The sequence below is a fragment of the Panthera pardus genome, unplaced genomic scaffold (genome assembly GCF_024362965.1).
Source record: "Panthera pardus isolate Hobbes unplaced genomic scaffold, ASM2436296v1 HiC_scaffold_17, whole genome shotgun sequence".
NCBI lineage: Eukaryota > Metazoa > Chordata > Mammalia > Carnivora > Felidae > Panthera > Panthera pardus.
Genome location: NW_026526732.1, coordinates 82922447 through 82933988, shown reverse-complemented (window position 1 = coordinate 82933988; position 11542 = coordinate 82922447). Strand labels below are relative to the sequence as shown.

The 11542-nt window shown below is 39.5% G+C and overlaps 1 protein-coding gene across 3 annotated transcripts in view; it reads right to left on the bottom strand.

Moving 5' to 3' along the window:
• Nucleotides 1-3712: 3712 nt before the first annotated feature.
• IMPG1 (interphotoreceptor matrix proteoglycan 1) overlaps nt 3713-11542 on the bottom strand; it is a 130932-nt gene continuing 123102 nt past the window's right edge. For all 3 annotated transcript variants that reach the window (XM_019442698.2, XM_019442697.2, XM_019442696.2), the window contains 2 exons: nt 5786-5858; nt 3713-4411 (listed from right to left, as the gene is read on the bottom strand). In XM_019442698.2, the coding sequence (XP_019298243.2) occupies nt 4334-4411; nt 5786-5858 (151 nt within the window). In that variant the 3' untranslated portion in view covers nt 3713-4333. The remainder of the gene's footprint in view (nt 4412-5785; nt 5859-11542) is intronic.

Here is an 11542-nt window from a genome sequence, read left to right as displayed (position 1 = left end):
TCATCAGTTAATACAATGTTAGTGGTTGGTCTGCCTCCTTTTACAGAGGAGGTAAAAGAAATCCAGAGGGATCAAGTAATTTAATTCTAGACCATGAACGAGATATAAATATTTTTGCTCCAATCATGTGGAACAAAAAGAATAAAAAAAAATTGTTTTGAGTAGCCCCCTGTAGATTTACAAAGGGTTGTTCCTTTGTCATTCCACATCTCCAGAAGGTATGACATATTCTATGTTTCATTACCAGAAATAACAAGTATTGAGAGTTTACTTCTCCCAGAAGACAAACTAACAAGGGAGGAGAGGGCAGAAGATACTAAAAATGAGAATAAGGACAAGTCGAGGGGAACAGTTGTAACAATAAGGAAAGAGAAGAGGAACAGTGATGGAAGAGAAAGAAATGGGTCTGCCCCTGAAAACTCTACTTCCCCAAGTTGAACAACACTGATACATTTTGGGTGACAAAGCACTCCTGATCTTTGCTGAGTTTTAGAGTGAATTATATGTAATATAGAAGCAGAATCTCTGGTTATTAAAACTCGGGTCACAGTAGACCTGGTGTATAAATTCTTAGCATATAGAAATGGCATCGCCACACTGGAGAAGATGAGCAGTGAGTAGACATTCTGTGCATAAGCCTCATGCAGGGATAGAGTTGGACAGACTCTGAGAGGTAGAGTCTACCCACGTCAGTACCAGATCATTGAATATAGTTATGTTCAGTTCACATCAGTGTATTCTTCCTTCCCCATCACCAACTTAATAGATGAAGTAAGTTTGGTTGTCAGACTTCCCAGAAATCTTTCAAAAGATAATCAGGAAAAAAATGTACATTAAAATGAGAATCTTTAATCCTAATTTGTATCTATGCAGAATCTCACCTTCAAACCTCAGATTGGCTTATTGTCCATTTTCTTCTCACTTTTGAAAATCCATCTAATTGCAACTGTTACTTAATTTTTCCTCATTTCCTTAAAAATGTATATCTGATTATTTCCTAAAATACTGATGTACTGGAAATAGAAATAATAAATGCCGTCTATGTAGAACTTCCTCTTGCATCTTGTGCTTTTAATACAGTTACAGCGTGTTAAAAACAATTATAAGCATTACATTTGTTGCCCCACGTCTCAGATGGAATCAATTGGAGAAGTCTGGGGTCCTGAGCTGGAACCCCTGTGCTAGATGGCTGTGGGAAGAGGCAGTGGAACTCAGGTGACTGACTGGAATATCCTTGAGTTTTGGTCCTAAACTTTTATGGGTTTCCCATCCAGGGAACAAACAGGACTAACCATATGCGGTCTACAACTACTCACATTGACTATGATGAAGTTTTGGGGTAATGGGGGTTCATGGGGTCTAGAGCCAACGGCCAAGAAAGAATTCTTGAAGACCTCTTTGGTGCAAGAAAAGGTGATTTACTAGAGCGTGGGGGCAAGATCCATGGGCATGAAGAGCTGCATGGGGTCATAACAGGTAACTCCTTATATACCCTCAGGTTGGGAGGGGGTCAGGGATAGAACAATCTCTAAGGAATTTTGGAAGCAAGGTTTCCAGGACCTTGAGGGGGCTAGCTGTTGCTAGGGAAACACCATTTATTACCTTTTAATAAAACCTCAGTCATGAGACCCCTAAGATGTATATCAGGGGGCTTGGAGTATGATTGCTAGCATATATCTTTGGGCAGTTGGGATAAAGGAAGTAGACTTACAGGATCCTTGAGGTTGGGATAACGTTAGGCCAAGATTCCCTTTTGCCCCCAGCAAAATGTCATCATCAAGGCAGCTGAGCTCCTAGAGGGAGGTCAATGGGCTGTAGGCAGTAAGGGAATTTGATTTTACATTTGCCTTAGTTTCCCACACTACCATGGCAAGCACTTAAATCCCTTTCCTTGGTTCTTGGGCAGCCAGGAGTGTCCGAGGAATATCACCCATATTCCACCTGGGGGTGGGGTGCTGTTAGACTGTATTTTGCCCTCAGCTTGCCCCACGCTCCCTCATCAACTAGAGAAAACCCAAATCTTGGCTACCTTTCCCCAGGTCCTTACCAATCTGTGACATGACAAAGGAAGTAAAATCTAGGGATCCAAAGAAGAGGCCTTCTTGCTGAGACTTTGAATGTAGCCTCCATAGGCTACTTCCTGCCTCTCATTTGGAACCTAATGATCCAGGTGGGGTTTCTGAGAGTGCAGGTCAACAGCTCTTCTCTGGCTGGTTGGAAAAGACCAATCTGAAAAGTGGGTGATCCAATGAGTGAGAGACACTGGCTTCAAAGCAGGACCCTTTTAACAGAATGAAGTGTTCGCCTACTTCTCTTTCCCCATCAAAAACTACATTCCTTACTCTTGTTAGAGCACAACTGAAATGTAGAGGGTGGAGGGCACATTATGAGGAGGTGATAGTGTTAGAATTTAATTTTTTCTCTTGATGGAATCGTTTTCAAGTGCTTTTGGTTGGCCTATCATGCTTCTAACAATCGTGTTTTCCCTTGGGTTCCAGAGATAAGTGAGTAGGTATGTCTCCTACCACCGTTCTTTGTGGCACTTGATCACCATGTCACAGTTTGAATTCCTTCTCCCAAATCACAGGTCCTCACTTTAGGGGACGATTGGGGGTGGGAATAGGGTTGAGAGCCATGCATTTATGAGGCCAACAGGAGTGAATTTGCAAGGGTTTGTAACCAGGAGGGGATACCACTTCCCAAAAGAATATGTCTTCATTAGGAAATACTTGTTTTTATTCTTGAAGTTTTACTGCTAAAATGGTGCTGCCAATGTTGAATATTTTCTCATCTTTTGATAGCATTAAAATCATGTGTCATAATCCATAAAGCAAATCCAGGGAACAGCTACTAAAACACAGATCCATTTTATTAAAAATCTATGAATATAGTGCTTACATTTTATTGAAATTAAGGTTTTGCAGCAAATATATTAGTAGTGGAACATTTGAAATAGATACAGAGAAATCATTTTTCATTAAGTAGCACGTTTAAAAACTGACTAAACTGGATTACTTTGATGCCAATCTACCTGTGCACACAGCAAAGTTAATGTCAAGAAGTATTCAATAGAATTATTAAATTTTAGGAAGACAGTTCTCTGTGGTGGAAAATAGGAATTGGTTATGTCACAAAGTACAATGTAATTTTTCCCCCCAACATAGTGTCTTCCTTTAAAATAGCTTTATGCAGGGGGTGCCTGGGTGGCTCAGTGGGTTGAGCGTCTGACTCTTGGTTTTGGCCCAGGTCATGATCTCACGGTTTTGTGGGTTCAGGCCCCACACTGGGCTCTGTGCTGACAGCATGGAACCTGCTAGGGATTCTCTCTCTCCCTCTCTCTCTCTGCCCCTCCTCCACTCATGCTGTCTCTGTCTCTCTCAAAAATAAAGTTAAAAAAATAGCTTTATGTGGTAACAAGAAAAGTTAGATTTCCCATAGTATATATATCTGAATGCCAGTTCCTTTTTCTATTAAAGGAACAATTCAGGGGCGCCTAGGTGGCTCAGTCGGTTAAGCAGCCGACTTCGGCTCAGGTCATGATCTCGCAGTCCGTGAGTTCAAGCCCCGCGTCGGGCTCTGTGCTGACAGCTCAGAGCCTGGAGCCTGTTTCGGATTCTGTGTCTCCCTCTCTCTGACCCTCCCCCATTCATGCTCTGTCTCTCTGTCTCAAAAATAAATAAACGTTAAAAAAAAATTAAAAAAAAAATAAAGGAACAATTCAGAAATTATTGGCAACAAAACAATCTACTGTGCAAGCACTAATTTCTTGTAAAACTAGTGTGCCGAAGAACTGAAGGTGTGTGTGTGTGTTTGTGTGCATGCGTTACAGACATTAAAGTGCAGAGCATATATACCCTCACCACTGTTTACGTACTGGATACATCTGTGTTTCAGAGAGACCTGCATCTCCTTGCATACATGTATTTCACATGCACTGTAACACATGAAGAGCTTTGCTTCCTGATATATTGTTCAGCCTCCCCAAAACAATAGGTAAGTTGCACTTGTAAATGATCTGTGAGTAGTGTTTTGAGGGCAGCTGGAAGCAAACCTGGTTTGCTGTCACGACCATCGGTCAGTGATTGTGTTTTGCGCTTTGATAATAAGCATCTTTTTTATGCGGAAAGTATCAGTCATCAAGTTCACAATTCTTCCCTATTTGAAATATGGTGTGTGTTGTTTCTCAATGTTGACTATATGCCTGGATTCGGATGACCGGTAAATATGCCTGCCTATGTTTTCAGAATTTTCACAGAGTGGACACAATTTTCCTTGAGAAAGCAATCCATTTCTCTTGAGACAGATTAAATTATAATCTGTATAGTTTTAGTTTTTAATTTCCTTCCCAATCTTGATAGTTAAATTCTTCATATCCGTCAGCCAGTAATTCAGAATCTCTTTTCCTGATTATCTGGAAGAGAAATAGTTTCAAGAGCTTACGAAATGCCATCTGAGGTCAAATCAATATTTCATTCTAATATTGCCTCCGCTGGTGTTTGAAAGAGTATGCTTGCCATTTAGGATATCTTCTTTGAAAGGTTTGGGGATGCCCTCCAAAATATTCCTAACTTTATAACCTAGTAGGAATGTATTCCATCTCTTCTTAAACCCATTTAGATTCTCAGGCTGAAGCATCTCTTAAAGCAGAGGGGGCAGTTTGTGAATTAAAGTCACCACCTTCCCTTCCAACCTCAGCAAACATGATTATTCCATGCTGCTGCTTCATTTGAAATGTGGTCCTTAAATCTTCCTGGCACTCTAGGATTTACTTAGCGTTTGCTTCATCCTGGACATTTTATTAATAGCAGACATGGTGTTTCATTGTTATTTTATGGCTCACGACTGAACTTCTTCTGTCTTTCCAATTTCCTTTGTTTCAGGAAATAAATACGGCACACATTAGTCCCGTGTGCACCTGGCTACACGGAATTATGATTAGTATTTGGTGTGGTTGCCTCAGCATCCTTGATTGTATATTGATGGTAATAACTTGTTTCAAGTACAAGCTTTGATGTGTGTGTTTCCATCCAACACTATAGATCTCGGGTAGAGTGGGAACTGGCTGATTATCACTCCCTTTTACAAAACATCAAAGACTAGGTACAATTTTTGAAACTAGGCAATTTTAGGATAAAAGTTGTCCAAGGTATTTTCTCGGAAGGTATTTTTTTAAATCTCTATATTTAACCTGGTTAGAGATAAGTTATTTCCCTTTGTAAAACAGAATTATTTTAGTCAAATAAGTTGGATGAATACTTTGAAAGGGATACCTAGGACACTGGAAGGAATATTTATCTGAGGATGAAATTATAGGAATTTTTGAAGTTACCCATTGTTCACAAATCATGTGTCTTCTATATATTTCTCTACATAAATTTTTGCTTTTGCTCATTGTTTGAAATCAAAAGAAGATACAAGAATATGCATAAAATGATTCAGTTCCAAGAATATGAGTTATTATGAAAATTTCAACCTGTTGCAATGCATTTGATAAATGGCCTGTATATTTTTATAAGAAAAAGTGAATAAAATACTTGGCTTGTTTTTCTGTTATTTTATTACTTTGTCTACACATTTCAGATAATGCCAGCCCTCTGTCTCTATCTTCCTTGCACCAACAAATCCCCTTACAATACCCCCTGCCCTTACGTACTCAATTAAAAAGCCCAGCAAATAAAGGCAAAGTGCTCTTTCTTATCTCTCTTTAAAACAAGAGTCAGACCTAGACATAGTTTAAATTTTCTTAAAAATTCAGTAAAACCAACATGTAAAAGTATTACTTTACCTTGTTATTTTGCTGATGTTGGAATTTTTTAACACTAGTTTTGTATGCTTGATTTTTAGAGTGACCTGGTGACCTACAAAAGAAAGCAAAAATATGGTATTTTATTTCCTGGGCTTATCAACATTGAGAGCAACTACAACTTGCTACTATTTTTGCTTTAAGATGATGACAACAATGAAAATGGATCGCCCATTCTTGTAGGTGCTGCCAGTGAGAGCTGAAGAAGTGTGCTCTCTGCTTCTGCCCCTGAGTCCCACCTCCCAGTTGGCTCACCGTTCTTGGGCAGCGGTCTCGGAAGGCCTGAACAGAGCTCGAGAGAAAGATGAGGGATAACTTCATCTCGCAAAAAGTGGAATTATTTATTTTCTGAGTTATTTTTAAAGTCGTGAGTCGTGGTTGTTGAACAACAACCACGTGTAATGACATTTGTTTGTACAATTTAAAAACAAAAGTTACTTTATAATTTGATGTATATAATTCCACATTTTTTAACATACATATTATATAATTTCTGGTAGTGTATACACCTTTTGCACCTTGCCCTTTCCCTCTCTACATTATAAAATGGGTATAATATTTGGGGGATGTTCTGTGACATATATTCATTCCCTTATCAGTAAACTGTTTTCTTTCTCCCAACATTCTGTCCATAATAATTTCAGGGAAAGGCGTAGAGATGGTGTCACTATAGGAGGAAGGAAGCTGCTATCCTGGAGGTGTAGTCTGAGGAAATAAGTTCCTTGTTCCTTCAGCATGTTTGGTTCCTACTTGCCCTGGTTGGGTGATTTGGAGGCTCTGAGAATACTAAGGGATGTGTAGGTGTGTGGAGTCAGAACTGAGAGATCACAGGTGAGGTAAATATGAGATAGAGGCTTTCCACAGGGCCTGGTGAGGCAGGGAGAGTCTCCACCCCCCCCCCCCCCCCCCCACTCCCCATACATCTAGATACCATCTTGGAGAAAGGATAGGAAGGGAAAAGATTTTTAAGGCTGATTATATATTCCAAAGGAACTGAGTTGCCTAAAGTGATTGCTTCAATTGTTAATCAGATGAAGTTTTAAAAATTAGATTGGACTATATTAAACTCTAACTCCTCCCTCTCTTGGCTCCTCCCCTCACCCCCACTCCTTCTCCATCCAGTGGAGAAAGTGCTCCTAAGGGAGTTAGGAACAGCTACAAGAGATGAAAAATGGACCCCTCCCCCATCTGAGGTGTAGCAAGTGAGTAAATCTGGGATCTTACTGTAGTAAGACAAGTACTTCCTTATTATAAAAATCTCCTCAGAGATGTCACTTTGCATCATCATTTCCTTAATCTGGCTCCTGTATTAGGAGCCTATTAAATTAGGCCCATTAAGCTGAAGGACAAAGTGAAAAGTTTTAGATCTGAGGAGGAAAAGTCATAATTTATTTACTATTAGATCTAGATTTGTATTTTTGGAATATGTATAATAATTGTGATTAATGAAAGTCAAACTCATTAAGCTTTTAAAAAAGAGACCTTTGAAAATGAAAATTTTGTTTATTCTTGGGAGAATTTTTGCCAAGTTCCATACAACTCAATCTATCTACAGAACATCTACAATTGAAGGAAAGGAAAAATGTATGGAGTACAGTCATAAATACTGAATGGAGGAAAAGAAGGAAGAATAAAGGTGCAAATACAATGAATGAAGGCCTGGCAGTGGAATGACAAAGAAAACAAACTGAAAATGTTTGTTGTGACTCAATGGACTCATCTGTTCAGCAAGGCCCTTGCCCTCAGTACAATTTCCCATCTCTCCCTTCATTTTCAGGTAGACTAACAAAATCGCAGCTGAGTTTACAATTCTTGAGAGGGTGCTGCTTTCGGTGTTACATCACTTTCATGTCCTCCACAGATGTGCTTCTGCGTTTAGGCTTGCATTCCAGACAGGGAATCTCAGGTTGTGTTTAGGGGGCTGCCCTTTGTGGATAATCATCAACCAGCTCCAACCATGCTAGAGGCAGGGTCGTTTACCCAGAAGAGCGTCTCATTTATCCCTCACCTAAACCAGTGGATGTATTCTGATCATCCCCCTTATCTGAATGAGAAATTTGAGGTTTAAGGTTGCCCAGGGTCACAACTAGTTGGGGTAGAGCTGGAATTTTAATTCCAAAGCCTCCAGACTTCATCACTGTCTTTGTCTATGGTTGATAAGGTCTTAAATTGTCATGTAAGTAAACCTCATATAAGTAAACTGTCAGAGTCACATAAACGGTGGCATCCTGTGAGGAGCAGGAGGAGGTGGCGAGGATCCAGGGGGGCCCCTCAGCACCACTATGCTCAGGAGTCTTCCACGCTGTCTGAGGCAGCGCGCGAGGGCAATGGGAATTGTCCTCATGCTGAGGAGATCCGAGTTTAGCATTTAACATTGAGCAATTCTTGAGGCACCTGGGTGGCCCAGTCGGTTAAGCGTCTGACTTTGGGTCAGGTCATGATCTTGCGGTCCGTGAGTTCGAGATTCACATTGGGCTCTGAGCTGTCACAAGCCCAGCATCAGGTTCTGTGCTGACTGCTCAGAGCCTGAAGCCTGCTTTGGATTCTGTGTCTCCTCTCTCTGTTCCTCCTCTGCTCATGCTTTCTCTTTCTCTCTCAAAAATAAACATTAAGAAAAAAAAATAACACTGAGCAGTTCTTCTTTCCACTGTTAACTGGAATAGTAGCTGAGTGCATCTGTCATTCCACATACGCGCTATGCTTTTCCTTACATCTTTGAGTGAACCATACAAAATTGCCAATATTTGATGATTTGTTAACTGACAGAATGGTAATGCCACATAATTGAACCTACTATACTTATAAGTACATAGTTTAATTATTAGGTTATTACATAAGGTCTATTCTGCAATTTACTTTTCTCATTTAATCAAATGTCTTTTTTTTCCCCCTATGGCAGCTCCAGTAGAGCTGTATCATTGCTTTCTAACTGCTGTGTTCCTTAGTGACTGACACACTGTGCACGATTTAACTCTTTCTCCATAGATGGGCATGATTCAAAGCAATGATGCTGCAAACATTTCTATAAACATATCTTAGTGCACAAATGCAGTTATTTTTGTAGGAATAATTGTCTAAAAGTAGAGTATCTGAATCAAATGAAAACTTTTATGGATACTAACAAATATTTCTTGATAAAAGGTTTTTCTAATTTATACATCCACCAGCAATGCTTGATAAACTCGTTTTCCTTGGGGGTGCCTGGGTGGCTCAGTCGGTTAAGCATCTGACTCATGATTTCCGCTCAGGTCATGATCTCACGGTTCTTGGGTTGGAGCCCCTCGTCGGACTCTGTGCTGAGAGCTCAGAGCCTGGAGCCTGCTTCGGATTCTGTGTCTCCCTCTCTCTCTCTCTGCCCCTCCCCTGCTCGCACTCTGTCTCTCTTTCTCTCAAAAATAAAATAAACATTAAAAAAAAAAAAAGAACTCATTTTCCCTGACGTTACCCATACTGGATATTATTATTTATTTATTTATTTATTTATTTATTTATTTTTTACCAAACTCACAAACTCACAAATGCTATCTCTATTGTTTTTGGATTTCCCTGATTATAGTGAGAGTGAGCATCTTTTCCTACGTTTTCTTGGTCATCTGGATTTCTTATATGAGTTTTTAAGATATAAAATAGGTTGTAAATATTTTTCTCCCACCTTCTTAATATGTTAATTTTATTTGTGGTGACTTTTTTCCTGTAGAAATCCTCTTCTTAATGTCATCTGGGATTGGTATCTTAATTAGGGAAGGTTTTTTTTTTTTAAGCCCAGGATTATTAGAAATGGTTTTAAAGATAGTTTTCCTCAATTTTCATAGTTTTGATTTTAGATTTGAATCTTTGATATAGAATTGATCTGTGTAAAAAGTAATTTTATTTTTTTCTAAATAGAAGGTCAAATTGTACTCTTACCATTATTGACCAGTCCATACTTTCCACTGATTTGAAATGCTCAAAATAAATTCCGGTGCCTGTGTGGCTCAGTCGATTAAGTGTCCAACTTTGGCCCAGATCATGATCTCACAGTTCATGAGTTTGAGCCCCGCACTGAGGTCTCTGCTATCAGCGTAGAGCCTGCCTGTCTCCCTCTCTCTCTCTGCCCTTCCCTGTCCCCCCCCCCCCCCACGCCAAAATAAATAAACATTAAAAAACTCCCTAAATATAAGGATCTATTTGGGTCTTATATTTATTCTGTGTATTTATTGTCCTAGTGCTCTAAATATTATTTTATGTATTATTCTCTTACAGAGAAATCTCTCCATCATTGTACTTCCAAGATTTTCTGTTGTTCATTTTCACTTCTGGAGGATTTTAGGAACAATGTCAGATTCCATTTAGAATCCTGTTGTGATTTTAAGTGAGATTAACCTGGAGAAAGTTGACAGCATTATCGTAACCCTCACTCATCTGAATGGACATTCTGTGCTTTATGTTCTTTGTAAAGATGCTTTATAAATGTAATTTCATATGCCCCCTGCAGGAACCCAAAAGGTTTGATTAGTCTCAAAAAGGTTTGATTCAATGAGGGAATCGAAATTCTGAGAAGTAATTGGTTCAAGGTCACTTGATTAGTAAATTGCTAAGCCAAAATTTTAATCACAATTTGACTCCAGAATATTGCTTCTTAACCATTATTGGATAGTTGTCTTTAATGTGTCTTTAACTTTAAAAGAACAGGGTTATGTTTCAAGAAGAGAAAGGCTAAATCTTTCTAGGTTCTTTTTTTTAAGTTTATTTATTTTGACAGAGAGAGAGAGAGCAGGGGAGGGGCAGAGAGAGACTGAGAAAGAGAATCTAAGCAGGCTCCCTGCTGTCAGGCTCCATCTCACAACTGAGATCATGACCCTAATGACTGAGCCACCCCGGCGCCCCTCTCTTGCTTCTTTATTGAGGAACTGATGACCATGAGCTCCCTGGTGGGAAGTTAGAGACTGTGGCCACTAGAATGAGTAAGAGGACAGTTTTAAAAAAAACTATGATGATCTACTAAAGATAGGGGTACAAGGTGGTCTAAAAGCCTGAGGAAATGTTCAGGTGTATGTATTTGGAAACTCATGACTGGGAAAGGTGAGACAGGCTCACGAAGAAACTCTCCGAGGTCAGAGTGCACAGTGTGGACCTTATCTGGGTATCACAGGATTTGGAGAAGAATCGGGAGGCTTCATGTTCCCTGACCGTTCATAACGCCACCTACACCCTAAAGTCTGGGTCATGAATCCCTCCTCCTTTTCCCTCTTCTTAAGAGCTTCTCTTAACCTTTCTGTTGGAAATAAAGATTGACTAAACACAGCAGACCTAAAGAAAGGACTACTATGTAATCACTAAAGATTACGGTATGGAAGATATTTAATGCCATGGGGAATGTTCTAAGTACAAAAGCTGAGTATAAAACCAGAAGCCAGTCTGATTCCATTTTGCTTTAGAACATTCTATGTAAACATTCTGTATAAACATATACATCAAAAGATAATAATAGCTAATAGGTGAATATCACATGATTTTTTATCTTCTTGCTCATAATTCTGTATATTTTCCGAATTTATTATGATGAAAACTGTCTTTACAAATAGGGGGAAAAAACCAAATACACACACACGCACGCACACACATGCACACACACCTCAACACCAATTAAGGTGGTACACCCAGACGTACTGCATCAAAAGAGAGCCTAGCAGGGTCTAGCCATGTGTTTGAACAAGTCCTCCTCTGGAAGATTTTGATGTTCACTGGAGATTGAGAACC